This window comes from Ambystoma mexicanum, chromosome 8 (assembly GCF_040938575.1).
Source record: "Ambystoma mexicanum isolate Mex_15411 chromosome 8, UKY_AmexF1_1, whole genome shotgun sequence".
Classification (NCBI taxonomy): Eukaryota; Metazoa; Chordata; class Amphibia; order Caudata; family Ambystomatidae; genus Ambystoma; species Ambystoma mexicanum.
This window is the reverse complement of record NC_090929.1, coordinates 844,212,629-844,237,102: the sequence shown is the minus strand read 5'-3', so window position 1 is coordinate 844,237,102 and position 24,474 is coordinate 844,212,629. Positions and strand designations below refer to the sequence as shown.

At 44.9% G+C, this 24,474-nt stretch overlaps 1 protein-coding gene across 1 annotated transcript in view; it reads left to right on the top strand.

The window, feature by feature from the left end:
* The first annotated feature begins 659 nt into the window (after nucleotides 1–659).
* Nucleotides 660–24,474, top strand: part of SLC29A3 (solute carrier family 29 member 3) — a 401,717-nt gene continuing 377,902 nt past the window's right edge. Inside the window, exon 1 of the mRNA XM_069610729.1 lies at nucleotides 660–845. Coding sequence (XP_069466830.1) covers nucleotide 845 — 1 coding nt within the window. The 5' untranslated portion in view covers nucleotides 660–844. The remainder of the gene's footprint in view (nucleotides 846–24,474) is intronic.

The following is a 24,474-nucleotide window of genomic DNA, read 5'->3' as shown; positions in this document are numbered from 1 at the left end:
GACGTAGACGTTGAAATCCAACTATTTGAGCCAGGGTTTGCGATCCTGGTCAAACCTCCCCCGCCACCAGCCATCTGTCCGATCATCCCACACCCTCCAATTTAGATGCAGTCATCGTCCCACTAGTTCCTTTTTTGCCACTTCCACCCCTGCACATAGGTAAATATTAAAAGTGACCATTAATATATTGAACAACAGTTTATTCCTCTCCTGACTTACTCATGGCAATTTAACGTAACTTCATATGATAGAGTTGCGCATTGAAGACTCAAACTATAATATTTTATTTCAATGCTAGGGGCGTTACTGCCGCCAGGTGCGGCACAACCTCTCCCACTCCCCTTCCACCTCTCACCCCCACTGTAGTGCACAGGCAAGTCCGGTACAACCCTCACCACAGCACAGGCACACAGACACTAAACCAAATGTCCTGCTTTACAATGTGTTTTACTGAAAATCAGCGAGTGAAGCTCGTATACATCTGAATGCGCTTCCCTCTATCGCATAGAAACGGCAGCGGGTGTGGCCGGCAGTACGACATAACAAACACTTAATGGTTGCTTTATGCACTCTTCACAGCTCGTCTCCGACGCTGACCATTAAGACTTGGTAGGGCGTAACGTGCATACGTAAATAGATCACGAGATACAGGTTGACGTAAGTTGCATTCACAGCAATTTTTTAGTCATGTGATGAGGAATGTTGGTTGGTCCGTTCCTCTAATGGGAAGTACAGTAGTAGCTATTCTTGGTGGACAATCTGTCAGTTTGTTTCTCTGGAACTGAATTTCGAGCTCTCATTCATATATGCGCGGTCAGGGAGGAGGACGGTGTCAACGGCAGCTAGTAGGTGCTCAGAACATAACGTGCAACAGATAGATTGTGTGTTTATACTACGTGATGTTGCTTCTTACAATGATGCTTTCGCTCTTTTCCTGTAAAAAAAAGAAAACGACTCTCTTCTTTCTGTGTCTCAACGCAATAACATCCCGTTTCTTAAGATGGGTCTGGTTTACTATGCACATTGTTCCTGCGTCATTCTTTCGCTTCTCCTAGCAATCCGTTTTGCATCAAGCGATTGGTACAACTTTGTAAAGTTAATGCACTCTTCTAGTGCTGGCGGCACGTAATTGTGTTGTGCTAGTTTTATTTAATTTGTAGATGTTTTGAAAGTTGTAGGCAAACTCATTAGTGTATTCCTACTGCAGTTTATTTGACCTGTTTTCATTGACCGTGGTTACTTGAAGCACTGCTATAGTCTGAAGCTTAGTTCTCGACCATTTCGCTGGTTTATACTTTGTCAAAGTGCCATGAGACCATTCTCGTTGCTGCTGTGTGATGCTTAATACGAATTTCTCGTCTATAAGAGGATCTTATATTCTTTGAGCATTGGGTAAACTGCTTATAAAATATTCACAGACTGTTTATTCAATAGCATGTAATGAACCGTTACTCAAATCTTTATTACATTAAACAATGATATGGTCTTAATGTTTTTGTGCTAAAAAAAAGATTTGGAGAAGCAGGTTTATGCATTTGACACTTTTCAAAACTGCATCCAAGCATTTTCTAATTAAAATATTTTGTGCCCTGCGTATGGTTCAGTAAATGCTTAAATTAGGACAGTGATATGCAGCATTCTGCTCTCCGCATGTTTTGACTGCAACTCTCATAAACTCTTGTCAGCACATACAATGGGAATCGTAGTCAAAACATCTGGAGAGCCAGAAGTTGCAGACACCTGATTTCGCATTCTGTAAACAGCTCCTTGCTTAGTCAATGCTGGAGAATGGCCTTTCATTTTCATGCTTTAAAAATTCAGACTAGCAATGCTGTTTTACTGAAAATGGTGACTAAATCAGCGAAAGCGGCAACATGATAATCCAGTCACATGCAGACTTTTTTTCGTATGTGTGCTTCCTTTGTTTTGAATACACAAGTACAATCTTTGAAGATCGTTTGTTTCAAGATGATGGACCACACAAAAGGGCAGTTCTGGCCTTGGTCTTTGGAGGGCGGTAAGTCCCCCCTACATTTTCATGGCACTAAGTTACTCATTATGAGCTGCAGTTTTTTTCCCTTGCTCAGTCACTTTTGAAAAGTACATTTAGAGGGAAAAATTACTTTTAGTTTGGGCTGTTATTGACTGCCCATGGTAAGCCCAATGTCCATTCCCACCCAGTTCCTGCCTCTCTCTCCCCGTCCAAAACAGCTCATGGTTATTCTTTGAGCTCGCTTTAATCAAGTGTAGGTGCCTTTCCCCGGCTTACTACGTGTAAAACGCCTGTCGGGGAAGGAGGCACTAAGAACCGGCTGCAAGAGTTCAAAGGATGGTTTATTTCTCCAGCTAGGAAATGACTCAAAAAATGCCCACCCCATTTACATCATTATATATATATATATATATCAATTAAAGTAACTCTAACAAAAAATACTAAATGGACCCGATTGGCCAGGCGGTGTGGTGCTGTAGGTGTGGGTGGCATCTATTCCTTCTGATTGGCTGAGGAGATGATGGACGTCTAATATCTTGTGCTCCACGCAGGTCAGGGTCCGGTCACTGTGGTCACTACTTAAACTAGTATGTTGCATTCGTAAAAAACACTAAATAAATTATCTAAACATTTTATACTTCTTTTTATATTTCTACACAAATCACACATAGTATTTATTGTCAGTACAATTGGGTCACTCGTAGCTTTAATTGGAGGCCTTGACCTTTATTGTGCATGTAAAAAGAGTCAAGCTGTGTTTCACCTATCTCCTAAACTTTAGACCTATTAGTATAAGTAAAAACATATATTGTGGCAAAGTGCTTAAGGTTAGTAGTGGGTGTGTTGGGTGGGTTTCGCAGCGCAGGCGAGGGCCTGGCACTTGAAAGAAATACCTTGCAGGGAGCGAGGGTCAGGATGGCAATAAATTACTCTAAATGGGGGTGGGTGGCTTGCACGTTTATGGGGACGAACGAGCAAAAAGTGCTTAGCTCATCCTGGTTCACATGCTGGTTCTCATGCTAGCAGTGATCTCAGAGGAAGAAAACTGTATCAAATTGGTTGTTGCAACTTTCTCCAGCTTCAGCGGGAGAATGGGAGCGCAGGGCTTTCCTTCGTAGGGGGGTGCAAGGGTGGGGGCCAGCCAACTGCCTGCGCGCCTTGTGTGTGTGTCTCTGTCCTTGGCTGTTGCGGTGGAAGGGGAGCTGAGCCTTGCTGTACTATCGCAGTGAGGCCTGTTTACCCAAGATGGAGTCAAAAGGGGGCACAAAAGATGGATGCCCCGTGTCCTGCTCAGTAGTCCCATCTATGTAGCGGTCAACCGTGGTTAACTTTACATAAGGGCAAGGGGCAACCCCACTACTGGAGGCACGTGGTCCAAGTCCCGTACTGAGGAGTGTACGTCGCGAGGGGGACTGGGGGCCACTCGCTTCCATACATTCCCCCCCTTTCGTTACATCTAAAGTAACAAACTACTTATCTCGTTCTTTCCGTTCTCCCATCGGTAGCGCTCAGCTTCGGGCACAGCCTCATCCCAAGCATGTGTACCCTTTATGGGCATCCATGCTTTTTGCACACTTCTTAAGCTGTTACCCCTTCTTGCGTATTCTTCTGGGGTGACCATTAAGTATATCCCACCATCCCAATACAAATCTATCCAAACCTCCTTATACCACAGCAAGTCCTTTGGTTCTTTAATGGTAGTGTGATGTAGATTATCAACCACATCCCCATACTTCCTATAGATGGCAGTCATTCTATACTGTGGTGTGGTGTATTCTCCAATTTGTACTTGGGCATCTATCATGGTAGCCACCGTTGTCTGTCGGCCCACTGTTACCATCATCATCGCTGAATTAGGCATATTATTTTCACAGCATCTTAGTCCCAGTTGGCAAACACAGAATATTAGGAGAAGAAAGACAATAATGGGAATGAATATCTTCGCTGCTATGTTCACCCATGATGATATCCAGCTGAAAAGATGTCGAACCACGTGCTGTTGTCTGCTCCACCTTCAGTTCTCATTCTTTCTCCTAAATTATGCACTGCTGTTATCACGTGTGACAGTGTCCCGTTATCAGCATCTGAAGTTGGTACGAACGTGCAGCATGCCCCCCAATTTTTTTGCAAAAATCGCCGTGATAAGATCTAAGACATATCTGTTTTGCATCGTCATCAGGCGCAGTGCACGGAGCTCTATTTTTATGATGTTCAATCCTTCTTCAGTGTCGTTAGCCAGCTGGATGAGCTCCCAGCATGTTATCTGTAGCCATTTCGCATTTGTGCTGACTTGAAAGCCTGGTGCTAGAAATGATGCAAAAAATGTCTCTGCAGATGAGAAAAGCTTGTACTGCAGCGGGATTTCAGCAAGGAGTTCTGACGATTTGGACGAAATATAATTGGATCTTTTGCTGCGTGACAACATGGTTCTCAATGTTTCTTCTGACAATAGGTCGTATGCTGGGGGCTCCGTGATTGTCTCATCGGGCACTGTCGATGGTTCAGCCGATTGCCCTGCTGCTGATATGTCAGCCGATTGGCCTGCTGTCGAACCGTCAGCCGAAGGCCTTGCTGTAAACTGAAAGTGGCTCTCTGGTATCACCATTAGTGCTGAGTGAAGTGTGGCTAGGGCACAAGTTCCTCTCCAGGATGCTGTGAGATGCAGGTAAGCTCGTTTGCCACAGATCCAGTATATGTCCATTAATGCGGCAGTGCCTTTTTTCATATCTGGTATTATTAAAGTCTTAATTGCACTGCTGTGCGTTTCCCATATTCACCTTCCCTTCTCCATGGAAGCAAAGTTTGTGCCGTATTTCCTTTTGAATCTTCATGGGTCTCTCCAGTGGTGCGACCCATGTCAGCTTGGTGATATGCTGTGACCAGATGGGGATGCAAGTTTCTTTTGCCCACTCCTATGTTTCGCTAGCAGCCCTCGAAGCCCCTCAGCTTTGCATTCACTCGTTTCATCATGCCACTTGTTGTCTGCATACCTTGTCCCTTTTATGATGAAAAATGGCTCTTGGAGGCAAATTACTCCTTGTCGTCTGCTGGTGCATGTTTGTTCGTTTTCCAATTTTTCCATGGTGACTGTGTGTGCCTGAAATGTCTTTTTTTTTATTCTACAGAGCATGAGATTAATCAAACATCGGGCCTCAGACAAGGGTACTGTCTGTGGAATTAACATTTTTGGGGTTCCAGTTGCATGATGAATAAGTGAGCACATGTAGCAGCTTTCATTACTTGCTTGCTTTGCTGTGGTGCTCCTATCTGAATACCATTTATTTGATTGGTCAGAGTGTCGGGGGTCCTCTATTTCATCTAACCCCACGTTATGATAAATATCATATCTGTTTTTACCGCCCCCCTTTTTCTCCTCTCTCTTTTCTTTTTTAATTGGGTACCAACTCGTTGATATTGCAGCGGGAATATTCTGGACCATGGATCATCAATGTTGTTCATGGTGACGTGTGTATTCAGTAGAGGTTTCTGGTGCCGTGTGTGTGTGCATGCTTGTATTTCTGGAGTTAGTCAACCAATAGTAACCGTCATTTACATCCCATCCAGGCTCTATTTCCTTGGCCATAGTATTACTCAACAATAGGATAGCAGTTTTTTTTTACATGCAATTGGTTATAGGGTGGCATTGCAATTATACTATTCGATTCAATGTTATAAGTGTCCTTCCAAATGGTTGTTACTCCAGTCCATATTAGTTTAGACCCTGGTTTTATCATGTTAGCCCCGCTCCCCACTTTGTTCATTTCATTTGCCACAAATAAAACGACGTTATACCCAATAAAATAAAACATCATTATTGAAAATAGTATGGCAGCATATTTTATAACGCATTCCACATTGCTCAATCTACTGGCCCTAGTGGCATCCCTATTTCTATCTAACATTTCAGCCTGCTCAGCTTTTTCATCGCATTGGCTCATGTTGAACCTATGTGGGCGAGACAACTTCGTTAAGTCATCATGAAAAGAAACATATTTGCAATTGTTCATTCTGTTTCATTTTTTTGCTTAGTTAGACATTTAACAATTTCTTTCCATTTATCATAAAACAATGAAGAAAAATAGGAGAAATAACACAATTCATATGAGAGTAAGAGAGAAGAGAGAGAGACAGAATATAAAAAAAAGAAAAAAAAACATTTTGCTTTTCTACTATACTTTTCCTCTCTTAGTTGCAGTTTTCGTCATGTCAGACTGTGTTAGCAATGCCATCCAAACAGTCTGTTTCATTTTGGGGGAGTGCGACACTGCGCACCCTTCTCACGTCCGAGAGGTGCACCCAGTATTTCAGTCCCTTCACCTTAACTGCAGTTGGTGTGCTGTACACCATTGTGTATGGACCATGAAATCTTGGTGAATTCCACCTTCTTACAAAGCTTCTAACATAGATGTGTTCCCCTGGCATTAATGGCCCCTCCGGGCTATCTGCTGTCGGCATAGAGGTGTCTGTTGCTACATCTTCAGTAACTGGCGGAGCAATTTGTTTTGCTATGCTGCGTACTGCGCGCGTTAGCTGTGTTAGGTATTCCTTAAACTCTTCCCCCAGCACTGTGGCAGCCCTGTGTGCATCCGACGCCCTCCTAACAGGAGAGGGCGGCGTGTGCATTCTTCTCCCCGTCACGATTTCGTGTGGGCTCAAATGGTGATCCTTGCATGGTTGATTTCTGAGTTGGAACAGTGCTAGGGGCAGACAATATATCCAATTTTCTTTCAACGTGCTGCATAATTTCGATAAATTGCTTTTGAGCAGCCCCTCGATCCTCTCCACAACTCCATTGGCCATTGGATGATAAATCGAACATAGTTTATGTTTCACCCCCAGAAGGGAGGTTACTTCTTTGAAAAGATCATTCACAAAGTGCGTGCCGTTGTCTGAACGGATCACGTCACCGATTCCCCACCGCGATAATACTTTTCGCACAAGGAACTTGGCAGCACATTTTGCATCAGGATGGGGGCAGGGGCCCGCTTCCACCCACCGTGAAAAAAGGCATACCACCACAATCGAGTATCTCGCTCCATTACATCTTTCTCCCATATCGGCGTAGTCGATATGTAGTTCTCTGAATTGACCTGTATGGCATGGCAAAGTGCCATGCAGAGTTCGTAATGTCATTCCTGAATTGTAAGTTTGGCATGTAGGACATTCAATCACAAATTTAGACAAGTATTCGTGCAGATTGGGAACAAACCAATCCTCCTGAATGTCTGAGGCGATGTTGTTTTGCAACGTGAGCTGGGAAGTGCAGTTGTTGGAACGCTACTTCTAATAATTCTACAGGCATCACTACCTTGCCTGTTGTGTCCTGTCTCCTAATGAGATCTGTGGCTGATTGTTTACACCCTCGTTTGCCCCACAACTCCTGCTCTTCCAGTGGGGCCCTTCTCTGGAGTTCTATCAATTGTGCTATGGGCGTGTTACTGTATGCTTCTGCTGGTTGTTCTGCTGTGGCTGTTTTTACAAAGTACTCTGATGTTGGTGTCTTATTGAAGTACAAGGCTTCCTTCGCTGCTGTGTCGGCTGCCGCGTTCCCCAATGAGACAGCGTCTGTGTTATTGGTATGGGCTTGGCATTTAACCACTGCCACTACCGATGGCTCTGCTAAAGCTTCTATTAGTTCATTTAGCAACGTGGCATGTTGTACGTGGGACCTGTCTGCTCTTCTGAACCCTCTCCTTCGCCAACGTGATAGCCCTGAGTGAACTGTGGTGGTGGCGTAAGTTGAGTCTGAATATATTGTTACTGCACAATCTTTGGCTGCGTGTAATGCGCTGATTAGTGCAGTCAGTTCGGCTGCTTGTGCAGAGTAGTGTGAGGGGAGGCGCTTTTGAACAATCACTTTGTATGTGTCTTCTTCCATGTGCACTACTGCCATCCCCACATGTTTCTCTCCGGTCTCTGAGTTTGTGGATGCTGACCCATCTATGAAATAGATTTCTCCTTCTTTAAGGGCATTTTCTCTTGCTTTGGGAATGTCATCGCCCTCTCCCTCATACGTGCTACAATCGTGTTCCTGTAAATCTTCAGTTGTGCATGGCTCTTTAATGAATGTGGCTGGGTTCACTGTCTTGCATCTGACTACGTGTACATTTGGACTGGATATTATTATTTCATAAGCAGATTCTCTCTGTGTTGTGAGAGTAGATTTTGATCTTTCCAGGATAGCAAATAATGAGTGTTCCGCATATAGCGTCACTGAACATCCCATTACGATCGTGGCACTTTTCTCAATGGCGAAGGCCGCTGCAGCGAGGGCCTGTTCGCAAGCGAAATGTCCATGCATTACTGGGTCCAATATTCCACTGTACTATGCTAATGGTTTGGGGCCCAGCAATGTCTTTTGTGTCAATACTGCTGTCATCAATGTTCCATTGCTGTGTGAACACAGGAAAAATTCACTTTCATAATCTGGATTTGCAAGGACTGGGGCGCCTGCAATAAGGTCTTTTAATCGGGAGTATTGGGCTTTTGTCTCATGTGTCCATTTTTATTGGGGCCCTGTTCGTCTGTGCTTCCTTCAGTGCTTGTAGCATTGGCCGTGTGTATGCTGCATAATCGAGGATCCATGCTCGGCAATAGTTACATATGCCAAGAAATTTCTGCATGTCCTTCACTGTTTTTGGTATGATGATGTGCCGAATGGCCGCTGCTCTGTCTGGTAGTATTCTTTTTCCGTCTTTTGATATTTGCTGGCCGAGATATACAACGTCTGCAAGGCAGTATTGTAACTTTCCTTTGTCCACCTTGTATCCCTTGGCAGCCAATACGTTAAGCAGTGTTATCGAGTCTTCTCTACACTCTTCTTCTGTTTTGCTGCAGACGAGTAAATCGTCTACGTACTGTATAATGGTGCTCCCTACATCTATGTTGCCGATGTCTTCTCGTAGTACTCTGTTAAAAATGCTTGGGCTCTCGCAATACCCCTGTGAGAGTCGGCGGTGTTCATATTTGCTGTTTCCTAATGTAAAGGCTGTAAGGTACTGCGATTCTGGTGCAAGTGGCACAGAGAAAAAGGCATTTTTCAAATCAATGACAGTGAAGCAAGTTGCCTCTTTTGGTATACTGCACAATATTGATGCCGGGTTAGACACTAATGGGAACTCTTTTTGGATGACGTCATTGAGTGGGTGGAGATCCTGGACCATTCTCCACGCCCCTCCTTTCGCTTTTTTAATCGGAAAAATCACTATGTTGCATGGGGAAGTTGATGGCACTAAGATACCTTGGCTTAGGAGTGCATTCACTGTTTCTCTAATACCTTCCTCTGCTTCTTTGGATATTGGGTATTGTTTCACTCTGGGTGGGAGGGCACCTGGTTTTAGTTTTATCTTTATGGAAGTCACCTCATGGAACAATCCCACATCGTGTGGCCCTGTAGTGCAAATTCCAGGTGCTACCCTGGCCATGTCTTCCTCAAATATTATCAGTGGGGCCTTTATGTTAGCCATGAGTGGGTTGTGTATTTCTCTGTATTGGATCATAATGTCACATGGTATGCTTATTTCCATTATTATTTCTCCATCCCCCTCGTAATCGGTAAACAATTCTTCATCAGTTATATCTTTTAGCATTATGTTCGGCTCTATGCATAGTACACTTCTCCACTCGCATCCCTGTGCGTCCAGGCCTATGACCACAATGCGTCTGTTGGAAACTTGAACTGCCTCAATGTCCATAGATATAATTGTGCCTGGCACTACATCTGTTGGTGTGATTGGGCGGAATATGAAGTCTGATGGGATTCGCCACTCTTTTTGTGTTATTTCAGTCACTACTCGGGCTAATACCTGTATTCCATAGACGAACTTGTCCATGTCAATGGGGATCCCTCTTACTGCAATTTCCTTTGTAATCGTGCTTATTATCAGGAGTGCTCGTACTGGGCATACCCCTGGCGTCGAGCACACTATCTCTCTTTCAGTAAAAGCTATGGTCATGTTTAACTTACTGAGCAAGTCTCGTCCCATCAAATTGATTGGCGCGTCTTCGTAATACAATAAGGGTGCGCGAACTGTTTTTCCTCCTACTGTTACATCAAGATCTTTTGTGTAAGGAACTTTTAAAATAGCCCCAGAGAACCCCTGCGTTTCCAAATTTCTTCCCGAGAGCTGAAACCGTCCTTCTGTGAGACATGATCTTCCTGCTCCAGAGTCTACCATAAAGATAAACTGCTTCTTTCCTATCTCTGCTGCCACTCGTGGTTCCTCATTTGCACTTTGTGTGGTGGATAGGACTGGATACACAAGTACTCCCTGTGGTCTGTCCTAGTCTTGGTATCTTTGCTGACCTGGCACTGAAAAAACGTTGTCACCTACGACCGTTACGCCACGGAATGGTGCAAGGGCACCGTTTGCAGCCGCTGCAAAAGGGTTATTGTGTATATTCCCTACTGAGTTTTGTCTTGCCATGGGCTGTAGTGCGTTTTGCTGTTGTGGCTGCTGCTGTTGCTGCTGTTGTGGGGCTGGCTGTCTTTGTTGCATTTGGGGGTCATAGCAGTACTGATCTTGTTGTCCCCCCTCCCCATTGGAGCTCCACAAGGGCTACCTGGGTGTGGGCAGCGCCCCACCCCTGTTCATTGTTCATGGGCTGCTGCTGCCCCTGAAAATACCCTGATGGTCGCATTCTACAATCTCGTGAATAATGTCCCCACCTTCCACAGTTCCAACATGACCCCTGTTGTCCTCCTCTTGGTCCTTGCCCATCATAGCCTCTGTTTCCCATTCCTCTGTATCCTCCCCTCTGCCCACGGTACCCACCTCTTCCTTGGGCCAGCCTGTTCTGCCACTGTGATCCTTGGCATGGCTGTTCCTCTCAGTTCCACTGTCCTTGTTCCTCTCAAACCCACTGGGCTGCTATCCCAACGGGCCTTCCTCCCGCGTTTTCCTCTCCTTTGTTTTCTCTGTCTGCGGTTACACTGGCAGTAATGGCGGCAACCTTCACTAATTTTGTCTGCACTAGTTTTTCTTCGTCAGCCAGCCTCTTTTGTGTGACCTCCCTTTCCTTCTCTTTGATCCTCCTCCAATGGTGTACAATTATGCTCTGAATTTCAGGCCACCATTTGGCTTCGATCCCAGCTATTTTGTCCAAGGCCTTCTGCACCTCTTTCGGCAACCCCTTTTTAATGATAAAATAAAATAAGGCTGTTGATTGATTCCATGCTGTACCAGTTTCACTTCTCCATAAGTCTTGCACTCGGAAAATGAATTGCGCAGGATCCTCGCTCTCCTCCATCGTGCACTGCATCACTGCATGTAAGTCTGGAACGTCTGGAAATGCACGCTGCAATGCATCCCACACTTGTGCTCGAACATTGTTGAATGGTGATCCATCGTGGCGATCACAGCTCATTGTTACTCCCGGGAACCCTGCCCTTTCCCAGATTGTGTCTGCTTGGGCCCCGATTGCTGATACTAATAAGCTTATCACATCACCTATAGCTAACGGCACGCCTGCCGTGTTCTTCTCAAATACATGTATCCACTTACCTGCTCCTCCTGTCAGCAGGGGGAGGAGTTTTAACAGGTTGTTTTTGTCCATTTGGTCCCACGGGATATAGTTTGGCCTACGTGCTCCTTTATGTATTAGTGGCATTTGTAGTTTCTGCTTCTTTCCTGTTTTGCTCGTTCTCCCTTTTTTCATTTTACTTACCAGTATGTTCCCTGTCCTCCCTGTTCGTTGTCTTAATCTACCCTGCCATAATGGTGGTGATAGTGTGTCTGGGTAACGGCAGTTTGGCAGTGGGGAACCCTCTGCGGCAGCTGCCTCTTCGTATTCATCTAAATCATCCCATACTTCTTCTATTTATGACTCTGGCTCGTTATTATCCTCCCAGTTTTCCTTGGGTTCACTTCCTTGTCTTTCACCCTGATCTCCACTTTGTTGACTCTCTGGGGTATCTGGGCGTATAATTCTCACTGGCTTGTTATTCAATTGGAACAGGAACTGTCCTGACTGCCACTCTTGTTCTTGTCTTTGCTGTGATGACGTCCCTTGTGATGCTATAGATTGCCCTGATACTGAGACTGCTGGGGTTGCATTGCTTACTGTCCCTATCGGGGGTGTGAGATCTGCCAGTGACAGCAGGGGTACCTCCCCTCCCCCTGGCAGCATTTGCCCTTTGTCGCATAGAGCTCTTAACCATGTTATTTCCATTTGTGCGTGTGCTAGCTGGCGATTTAAATCGCCTGTTAAACGTGCTAAGTTCACAGGAGGTGCACTCGTGGGGCCATGCAGGCCTCCTTTGTCATATGGTGGTGGTTCAGGGGCTGTTGCCCCGCACGGAGCATTGGGGGTGTGTGGTATATATATGGGCTCACTGAACCCTACTGCTGGCCTGGTCATTAAGGGATACATTTTTGTTACTTCGTTCTCGGTTGTAGTTGTTGAGCACTCCCCTTTTGGTGTCCCGCTTACTTCTTCAGGTATTTTCTGCTTTTCTATCATTCGGCTTGTACCTACCTCTGCCGTGGAGGTAACTTCCTCTAACATTCGCCATAAATATAACACTTCTCTCCGGTTCTGTAACTGTTTCCCTTTGTATCGTGCTAGCAAATGTGTTGATACAAGGTCCAACACTCTTTTGTCGAATGAACCTCCTTCTGGCCAAATTGGTATAACCCCATCTCCTTTTTTCTCAGTGATCCACTGATCGTGATACTTCTGTATCCTGTCGCTATATAGTCGAAGGTGCTGGCAATTATGTGCCAGTGGCGTTACTCCCCCCATGGCAATGCTTCTTTTCCTTTCTTGTGTGTTCTGGTACCCTTGAGTCCCTTCCCACCTCTCACTTGGTATGTCAGTTACAATATGTGAAAATATGTTCTTTATCAATGCTCGCAATTATGGTATATCACATTAGCTGTTCTTCTTGAGAGGTGTTACCTGGTCACCTCTCACAATTTATTTCTTTGTTTATTATTCATTAATCAACAAGTTACTTGTACTGAAATATTTTGGCGTGTTCAACAGGACATATACACAAAGCAGACCAACAAACATATAATCATGCAACATACACATGCACTACCTGCGCGTGTTTGTTCTTTCCCTATTCCCATTACTGTCCCTGGTTTTTCTTCTTCCCTATTCTACCTACTATTTCGCATTCACTACCCACCTCTTTCACCTTTATTATGTCTCAAGATTTCTTACCTCCACGGAAAAAGAATATTCTAAAACTACTCCGAGTCTACTCGATATACGAGACCCCTACTATTTTCTCTTTATCTCTATTCTGCACTTGGTCGGGACAAATGCTACGCGGCGCCGCCTTCTACCCCGTACGGGCTAGGATACCACTTCTCTTCTTCTCACTTCTTACAACACCTAATGGCCATATAAAGGATAGATCAGAAAAGCCTCGCCGTCACTCACACAGACCCTATTCTTAACTACCTTCCCTTTGTTTGCTAATTCCCTTCTTCCCGTATTTCCCCTTACCTTCCTTTGGGGTCTTTGCAACCGGGACTCCACGTGTTCAGTCGGGTACTCTGAGGGTCACCGCTCACGGCCGGACCTCGCTCAGGTCCGTCCCCCAACCAAGCCGTGGCCTACCTTGGCGAGCAGCCTTTTCGGTCAGGTATTCGTCAACCGGGAACCCTTGACCCTTTCTTCTTGATGTGCACAGTCTGGTCAACCGCGGAGGCGATGATCTTGCGGGGGGCATCCTGGATCTCGCTGCCGGGCGGTGCAGGCCTCCAGGCACCTCTCTAAATCACGTCGTGGGGGGTCACTAAAAACAACACAAACCCTGTTGGGGAAGGAGGCACTGAGAACCGGCTGCAAGAGTTCAAAGGATGGTTTATTTCTCCAGCTAGGAAATAACCCAAAAAATGCCCACCCCATTTTACATCATTATATATATATATATATATATATATATATATATATATATATTCAATTAAAGTAACTCGAACAAAAAATATTAAATGGACCCGATTGGCCAGGTGGTGTGGTGCTGTAGGTGTGGGTGGCATCTCTTCCTTCTGATTGGCTGAGTGGCTGACGAGATGATGGACGTCAAATATCTTGTGCTCCACGCAGGTCAGGGTCCGGTCACTGTGCTCACTACCTAAACTACTATGTTGCATTTGTAAAACACTAAATAACAAATTATCTAAACATTTTATACTTCTTTTCATATTTCTACACAAATCACACATAGTACTTATTGTCAGTACAATTGGGTCATTCGTAGCTTTAATTGGAGGCCTTGAACTTTATTGTGCATTTAAAAAGAGTCAAGCTGTGCTTCACATATCTCCTAAGCTTTAGACCTATTAGTATAAGTGAAAACATATATTGTGGCAAAGTGCTTAAGGTTAGTAGTGGGTGTCTTGGGTGGGTTTCGCAGCGCAGGCGAGGGTCTGGCACTTGAAAGAAATACCTTACAGAGAGCGCAGGGTGGGGTTGGCAATAAATTACTCTAAATGGGGGTGGGTGGCTTGCACGTTTATGGGGACGAACGCGCAAAAAGTGCTTAGCTCATCCTGGTTCACATGCTGGTTCTCATGCTAGCAGTGAACACAGAGGAAGAAAACTGTATCATATTGGTTGTTGCAACTTTCTCCAGCTTCAGCGTGAGAATGGGAGCGCAGAGCTTTCCTTCGCAGGGGGAGTAAAAGGGTGGGGGCCAGCCAGCTGGCTGCGTGCCTTCTGTGTGTCTCTGTCCTTGGCTGTTGCGGTGGAAGGGGAGCTGAGCCTTGCTGTACTATAGCAGTGAGGCCTGTTTACCCAAGATGGAGTCGAAAGGGGGCACAAAAGATGGATGCCCCGCGTCCTGCTCAGTAGTCCCATCTATGTAGCGGTCAACCACGGTTAACTTTACATAAGGGCAAGGGGCAACCCCACTACTGGAGGCACGTGGTCCAAGTCCCGTACTGAGGAGTGTACGGTGCGAGGGGGCCTGGGGGCCCCTCGCTCTCAGACACAAGCCTTACCATCAAACTTCGAACTCAAAGTGCCTGACTTTTTTTCAAATCAGTCTTCTGAGAGTTAATAACTGAATTTGAGTTTTCAATGCTCTACTGGTGTAATAAAACATCTTAACAAGGTTTGCCTTCAGCCATTCGTTTTAGAAGCTCCATGCATGTCCTTCACTGAAGTCCTGTTAAAACAAGCATTTGCAAAGCCAACATTTTGTTTTATATTGTGTGTAAGTATCAGGCATTTGCCAGGCACTGCTATTAGATGCCCAGGTACTTGCACCATTTCGCACCTGCTACCATCAATAGCCAGTTAATACAACTGTGGCCCTCCCTGGCAAGTGCCTTTCCCATGCCTACACCAAAGCCGAAACGGTTGATAGTGCCAATGCTTGTTTTATTAAGCTGTGGTCTAGCTTGTGTCCCGAATGTGGTATCGGAATTCCAGATTTATTTAATGTTGCATTTATGTAGCACACACAACGACTTGGGCATCAAGGCGCTTGTTGAAACCAGTTACATGTGGCCTGTAGGCAAGAAGAGTACAAGTTCGCAAAACATAACGACATACAGGTCTTGGAATCATAGTCAATACATAGTTACATAGCTCATAGACGTTACTTATGGTTGAGGGGAAATTCGGAGGCTAGAGTTAGAGAGAGGGTGCATGGATTAAGGATGGCCATCATATCGCCCAATGTATTGTTCTGACTTATTTCTTTCAGGAGCAAAACCACCAGAGGAGGTGGGGTGGAACAAGTAAGGTGTACAAAGTTTGTTTTACTTATCTGGAGAGGGCAGCTTTGATCAGAACATCGGATAATACTTAACTTTCAGAAGCGGCCAGCGTTGTAGGAATGTTTCTGTGCATTCCATTAGCAGAAGGATTCATGAAACAATTGAAATGCCATACAAACTTGTGGGTACACCGTTTCCATCATCGGAACGAGGAAGATCAACAGGAGTAATGGTAGCATCCCAGTGGACGCTCTCAATGTTTAATTTCAGAACATTGGACATCATTATGGGCAGACTCTAAAACTTTCTTAAGGCAAGATCTACTGCCGGAATTTGCATATGCACAGGGAGTGTGCTTTGGGCACAAGTGTATTTAGAGAAGGCCTGCACTGAGTGACAATATGTCATATCCAGGGTTATTTACAGTGCCCATTTACCATTCAATTTGGTATACCTCAATCAAAAATACTGATGTGAGGAAGTGGGGCGTGGAGGTAGTGTTCGGATTACATATTAATAATCTTAATTATCCCTAGTCCAAAAGTTCCATGTCGCAATACTTGCGGTGCAGCTTGCCCTCCTGACAAAGGTTAAATGATACAAAGGAAGGACTGGTGTTATGCTGGGATATGTCATGGCGATTGATACCTCATAAGAAAGTATTGTGACGAGGAAGAGTTGGACCAGGAGTCATACAAATTATCCGTAGTCTGAACACATTCTAACTTTTTTTTTTTTTAATATCTGTATTAGTGAGCTTTGCATTTTCCAGACTCACCAGTTATTATACACTCATATTACTGGTCTCTGTCAAAAGTGAACACACTTACACCTGCCAATTAAATTGATGCACCTTCTCTAGCACCTATGTGTACATTTCGGAAATGTATCACGCTACGTCGATATATATAAAAGAGAATTGATCAGGGCGATTTGCTGTTATATGTATTGGTACCTGGGAGGATCAGGGGGAACGCCAGCTATCCCAGAATTGTGATTTGGTCAAGCTACTTTGAGCCTTTCCTGAAACCTCTATTCATAAATGTGAATTCCAGTAGTACATCCTCAGCCTTTCATGCGTAAACAGTATATCACATAAGAATCATTAAGTTGGCTAATAGTAACGGGTGTAAGGTATAATTCCGTAAAGTTAGGAAACTGCTGCAAGAATTGGTGTAAGTGTTATGCAAACGGCTATTGTTATCGTAGAGAACTGAGGACAGGCAGGGTGTTATGGCAGAGTACCATGGAAATGGTTAATGTTGGATGGGCAAAACGAGTTAAGCGTGTTGGTGGCTGAGAGAAAGACAGAATTTCTTTTTTTTTGTTTTAAAGGAATCTCGCAAAGCTTGTGTTTCTGTAGGAGTAGTTGGGGATGGTAAAGGTTGTGCAAGGCAATCTTGTAATATTGCTGTTTAAGACATGCAGTGTGAGTGAAGCATTCAGCGCCACATTTGCTGCAGCTTTTTTTTAATGGTAACTGCACTGACACTACGTGTGCTGTACAGGGAAGCTATAGAATAGCGTGGGTTTGAGGTGGGCGCTACTAAGTTTATTAAATTCTTGTTTCTTTGTTGGAAATATTCTTTTTACTTTGTGATAGTATTTGGAGCCACCGGGTAAAACAGAGCCCAATGACACTCGGGCTCTAACAACCAAAAGTACCCAAAAAGAAACAGAGTGGTAACAACCCTGTCAAAAACCCTGTGCTCCTCTTCACTCCTCAATTATAAATGCATTTAATACGTTCCGTATTTCTTTCAATGCACTTGTTCAAATTGCTTCATTCCAATATGTTTATCTGTATGTACTTTCCAATATTCTCATCACCAATGTTGTACAAAAAACTTGTGTTTAATTCACACAATCGGTTGATTCATTTCTTCCTCAATCAGAAATATCAGCTAATTCTGCCAATGCATTTCGGAACAAGCACCATCATCAGGGCTCTAGTTCAAATAGGAATATTACAAATTCACAGAGGTTAATTATACACAATACAATAGTTCAATGTACATACCAACAGGTAGATATATGGGTCAAACACAGGTTCATCCGAACATGTAAAGAAGAATAGAGAGTAACTCTCATTAGTATCAATGTGGGACGCAATGTGCTATATTAACTCGCTAGTGTACATGTATTCCAAACATGTTTTACCTTAGCGTAATCATGTAAACTTTACTCCTTGCGTCTGAGCGCGTGATTCCTGTACGAGGTTCACTGTAAAACAAAGGATACGTTGTAAGTATCTCCGTCTGCTTGTGGGAGGGATGTACCTTCTGATAGTGCTCTGTGTACGAGCACAGAGCAGCTCACCTGCTTGTGTGCACCACCTCGCGTCTCCTGCCAAAGGGTCGCAAGGGCGTGTGCCTGTATGAGGTTTAAGGGTTTCCAAGGCAACCGCGGCAGCGTCGCTCGTCCAGGATTGGTACGAGCAGACATGCCTCCCGTCCCACCACACCACAGGAAGTGGATGGGCGGGACTTGGCGTCATGGAAACAATGTATTAATGTAAACGTTTAGAGGGTGTCTCAGGGATGTACATATCCTTATTGCCGTGTCTTATCACGGAAATTCAACTCGTAAACCTTAAAGGGTATCTGTGATTATCGCGAGTACTGTGGGATCTAAAGTTTCGTTTGCACAGTTGTTATGGCAATCGGGGTGGCGCTGGCGCTGACGGACGCGTCTCCTGTCCTTCCATCCTGCACACAGCGTGGATAGACAGGACAGGGTGCCACGTCCGCTGCGTCAGCTGATATAAGGGAAGCTATCCCACTTGCTGGCAGTGTTGTACCCTTTTTCTTTTGGTAGGAAGCAGGCAAAGGTGATACCTGTGCTGGACTTGTGAATAGGAAGCGTTTATTGATGCTAACCTTCCTGCACCTTTTCTCTCTGTAGGACCTTGCACTGTTGCTGCGATGCTGGACCAAAGGTGCCTGTCATCCTGGATCAAAGTCTTGCATTAACGCTATCTGTGCTGTAATTCTTCTGTGAAAGGGAAGGATGCACTACTGCTGCTTTTGCTGAACTGCTTGCGTGGGCAAAGCTTGTACTGCTGTTATCTTTCCTGGATCTGTTCTGTGAATGAAAGGGAAATTGCACTGCTGCTGCCTTTGTTTTGACCTTTTCACTAAATGAAGACTACCCTTCAGGTGCCTCTTCTTTACCTGCTTAGTGAATGTGAGGGAAGCTTGCTCTGCTGCGTGTGCTGTACCCAGCAAGGAGGTAACTTGAATGCCACTTTTCATAGGGCAGTGTAATAAATGACACATCAGTGACTGCGTACCTAGACAATGCAGTGCCTGGACACATGAAGGAATCTGTGGCATATATGCGCTGTCCGTGTCAGGTTGAACGTGGGCATATTAAACTGTTTCTAGTACAAGGAAATAGGCAGTATGCAGTCATTTGAAGCTGTATCTGGTCATTTGAATTATTATGTTGATAATTGGTCATATGAGGAAACTACCTGGACACCCGATTTTGGGGATGTGCTGTTATGTTATTTGATACTAGCAGAAGTACCTGTTCTCTGAACAGGTTCTGTATACAGACATGATAACACTCATCAATTGTTGAAAATGAACGATCTGTCGGTCGTCGTTCCGCTTCACCCTGGCGTGGTGCAGAAACAGTGCATTTTAGGGCCTTGAAACATGGTTTTGGACCTTGAGTTTTGTTTGTGTCGGGACTGGTTGAGAAACCACACTTTTTTGTTGACCAGGGTTTACGGCTTTGTCAGCAGGCACCATCTCGCAAAACTCCTATTTAAAAGTAATTTCACCTGATGCAGCAAACATTTGGCAACTTCTGGAATGCTGCTACCTGCCTTCACCTTCACATCCCAGGTCCATTCGTCTCGCATACATTTTTTGTTTCTCTTCCCGCTGAACATGGATTACGGCTTCGTCGGCAGGCCACAAACACATTTTAACTTTTGCTTAAATCCGGGGAAAGGGGTGGGGTGTCCAAATGTCATGTAGCCTGTAATGTCCGAAGGATCATAACGGGTACGTTTTCAACATTTGTTGCAGATTGATGAAACTGTGTGTAATTGTATAAGGAACAATGCTGCCCCAAACCCACAAACCCACACACATATTGACTGTCAGTATGTATAGATTTATATAGTGACTACTGTCATTGATATGGCTATGAAGCTCTGCAGGGTGAAAGACCCTTTGGAAGACTGTAGTCTGTGCAGAGATGAAAATAAAGAGCATTACATTGAAGAGAAGTTAGAATTTAGGTCTCCATTCAGTTACTAGCAGAGATGATTATTTTAAAGATATTATAAAAGCCATGCCAAGCGGTGTGTTCAGGAGCAGAGAGGACAGCTATGTCAGTGACTGTGACCGCTGGACTGAATTTATTGTGGCATTCTGCTGTATTCTATGGGTTGCGTTGCAGTAGGGGGGTGTGTGCTCTTGCATCTGTTCCTTGCACACAAGTTCCTTTTTAAAAGCAAACGTTTAGGCTTTTGTATGGGTATGATGTATTGTGCAGTGTAAGTGGTCCTGCTTAGTACTCGTCTGACACTATTGGTGGCCCTGCTGTGCTTGGCTCTGTAAGAAAAAAGGAGATCAGAGGGTGGGAATCATTTGTGAGACAGGGGACAAGGCAGATGCAAAACCTGTGGTGTTGATAGGTGCAAGTCAAAAGTAACCGTTCTTGAGTGCCAATCGGCTTTCTATGTGGTTATAATAGAAACCTGGGAGCATGATATCCATAGGGAAGAAACCAAGATCTCATCGACTATAGCGCTTTGGGTCAGCCACTGATGTGGGAGATTGCGACCGGGCTAAAAAGGAGAGCTTAATTGTTGCTCAGTTAATGTTGATGTGCTAATAGCTAAGCCTGTGGTTCTCTTTTGTGTTGGGTTTGTGTGCAGTGTAACGTTAGGAGATCTTAAAGGGGAGTGTTTTAGTCAGCGGAAGGCAGGAGTAGGCCTTCGAAGGCAAAACAACCTGCAACCCTGCGCTCATACAGCAGGCTCTTTGCAGGCAGGTCCCATTTTTCTAGCAAATGAAAGCTTACAACCTGCATTGCACGTATAGCTGAGACCAAATAATGGACCCACCCTGCTAGGGAATGAGACCAGGAGAATAATTGCAAGTAAAACAAATTGATATAAGATGAATGCAAGCAGAGAACTCTGCTGCCCAAGAGCGCTCTGTTAAACAATACACAGGCAGCAAATTAAAAGAGCACACTTCGTCAGTCATGGTTTTCAAAATGGGGTACAATCTAGGCAATTGATTGAGGGAAGGCCTGTGCCATACTGGATAGTATAGGGGAGGTTGGATGCTAATTGGCCGTTGCTCACCTTCGCTCCGGGCACACTTGTGTGTATACTGGGCTCATCTCTGCTTGTGAAGGCCGAGTCAGAGGAGCGCTACAATTCTATCTATCTAAGCTAAGACAACAGGAACTGATGGTATGAGACAAATGGCAAGCATACAAGTTTGGTATAAAAGGGGGTACTTTCAGAACCTACTGGCAGATATATTGGCATTCCCACTCCTGTACCCAGGTGTTCGTAAAACACAGGACCCCAGACCCAGTCACCTGCCCTGTGGGTTTTCATCTACCTGATGCCTCATGATACGGGTGGACATGTGTTAGGTGTAAGGAGGCTCTATTGGTGCATAGGATTAGGGCTATGGTGAATGTCCTCATCTGGTCACTGAGAGGGTTTAGATGTGTATCTGCATCAAAAAGCAGAGGGGCATGGGCCCAGTGGACTGTGGCCTGGCATGGTGGGGGTTGAGGGAGCACAGGCAGGTTAGTGGAGATGGATGCGCACACAGGCTAGGGCCTGCTCTGGTCTCACACAGTGCAGTGAGCTCATCTGACATAAGATGATACTAACTGTTGCAACAATGAATGGCTGGACTTCCGTGAGAACAGGGCTTGTGTGGAGCTGGCAGGATGCGGAGGTGGCGTGGGCTGTCTGTACGAGGTGCTGGGCAGGGGAAAGACAGAATTGAGAGATCTTTTTTGGGCCTTGCAAAAGATGGCATCAGATGTGTCACAAAAGGGAGTCTCAAGGCATAAATAAAGGCTTGGTTATTCAGGTCTTTACTACTATTAATTAGTGCGGATAATAGACAGGAGGGTGGGGGCATCTCCCCCCCCCTTAGCACACAAGGGATCTTATTCATTGCAGGAATAGTAAGGGGGTGGGAAAGACCACCTCTCCCCCAACATTTCCCCCTTTTGTTACTACTAAAGTAGAACATACCCTCCCAGAGTACGTCTACCCTCTTTTCACTGCTTCATCCCATGCAGGGGTATGTTTTTATAGGCATCCAAGCTCAACAAACGCTCCTCAAACTTTCCCCACGCTGTGCATGTTCCTCAGGGGTGCATGTCATGTAAATACAGTCCCCATCCAGGTCAATCCACACTTCTTTGTAATTTTTGAGATCTCGAAGTTTCTTAATGGTAGTGCGATAATAGTTGTCTACCACATCCCCTGTATTGTATATTGCCACCATACGGTATTTGGGCTCATCACTCTCACCAGTTTGTTCTTTGGCTTCCCTAGTATCACGAGGCATCTTACCATTGCTATTTTTCAATAGTCACCATCATCATCGCACTACTAGGAATCGCCTTTGCACAGCATTGAACCCCTAGCTGGCACACACAGAAGATCAGCAGGAGGAAGACAATGATGTGGACCTGTAGTTTCATTGCAGTCCCAAGCCATGAAGGGACCCAGTCGAACGCCATGCTGAACCAGTCACTTGGCTGAACACCACCTTCTTTTCTCACTCTCACTCCGAGTTCATGTACAGCTGCAATTATGTGTGAGAGTGTCCCGTTATCAGCATCTGAAGAGGGTATGAATGTGCAATATGCATTCCCGATTTTTCGGTAAACACCTCCCTCCGTAGCCGTGAGGAGATTGAGCACATATCTATTCTGCAGTGTCATTAGTCTTGGTGCTCTTAGTTCTACCTTAATGATGTTGAACCCCTCCTCAGTGTCGCTGGCCAGTTGAATCATCTCCCAGCGGATGATCTGGAGCCACTTGGTGTTTGCTCATGCTTGAATGCTAGGGATCAGTGACACAAAACATGTTCTGCTGAGTTGAAGAGTTTATATTTGTTGGGTATCTGTGCCAGGAGGTCGAAAGAGTCCTTAGAGAGGTAGTTGGATGCTCTCTTTTTGTGTGACACTTGATCTTGCAGCTTGTCTTCTGACAGTATGCCATAGATGGGGGTGCTTCATTTGTTGGTCGGGGAGCCAGTTGTTGTCCGTTGGACACCCCAACCCCCTGGACATGCTTTTCTGGTATCACCAACAGTGCAGAGTGCAGCGTTGCCAGAGCACAGTAGCCCCTCCATGATGACGGGAGGTGTAAGTATGCCTGTTTGGCACACACCCAGTAAAGGGCAGCAGTTCTTTTTCGCATATCAGGGATGATGAGGATTCTGTTGCAGCGTGCGTTGCAACCCGTGGGTACTTTTCCTTCCCCATGAAAGCATAGTTCATATTTTTCTTCATGTTGAATTTTGATTGTTTTTTCCAAGGCTATGACCCACATCAGTTTTGGGATGTGTTGGGACCATATCTGGGCACATGTATCTTCCATCCATTGCAGTCCTTGATCCGATAAGCAGCTTAGTGCTTCTGCCTTGCACTTGACCGTTGCATCTTGCTTTGTTTTCAGTGAACATTGTCCCTTTTTATTGCTAAAAACGGCTCCTTAAAACATGTTGCACCTTCAGGTTTCTTATTGCATATCTTCTCTTCGGGAGGGAGCAGTTGTGGTTTTACTGTGTGTGCCTGTAAGGTGCTCCTGATTCTACATAGTGCGAGATGAATTGCGAGATGAATTGGACACTGGGCTTCTACTAGAGGAATTTCTAGAGGAACTAAGACCTTGGGTGTTCCTGACGCTTTAGGCATCGGTGAACACACATAGCAGCTACCATTCATGGCTTGTCTCCCTGTCAATCTGGAAAAATGAATACCCTTCATTTGAATGATAGACGTAACTTGATGGCCGTGGTCCAACCGTCTTATGCACTGAATTATAAAAATATAGACTGTTATGCTTGACCAACAAGCGGCCATTTTAAACGTAGCAGAATCGCCATTTTGCTTGTTAACCATTGCTCATTGCTTTCTGTCTAAAAACTGCTTTGCAGCTTGTAATTCTTGCGGATTCTGCTTACTCTGCTTAACTGTTAACATTGTTGTCTGAATATGAAAGGACAAGGTCGGGGGACTGAAGAGTTTGGTGAACTTCTCATGAGTAGCCCAGAAAGAAATGCCCACGCTCCCTCTCTGTAGCCTTGGGAGGAAGCTGGAGGGCATTTAATCACTTCACAGCTGCCAGCCAGTCTCGTACGATGGTAGAATATGTTAGAATAATACAGTTAAAGGCTTGAATTATGCTTCTCTTACGGCCCCCTTCGCAAAACCCCTTAGAACGTGTCGGCTCCCAGGACACGAATAGTACCTCATATATAGTAAAGCTTGGAATGTGGCTCTTCCCCCGTGTACAGATTGCTTCCAAGAACAGAACCACCGTGTTCTAAAAGATCCCTCCGAACTTTCTAAATTGCACATTGTTACTACAATAGACATCGAAAGCATTATGATCGTCATACTCGTCGGATATGTCCATCGTCATCACGAGTTCAAAGGAACTTGATATCGAGGGGTGTTGAACATGACTTTGCTGATTGTATGATATGCATTTTGTATATATGTAACTGATGTATGTAATTCGCTCTCTTGCATTCCTCGAGGTCTAGGAAACTCACGTCGCGGGGCGTG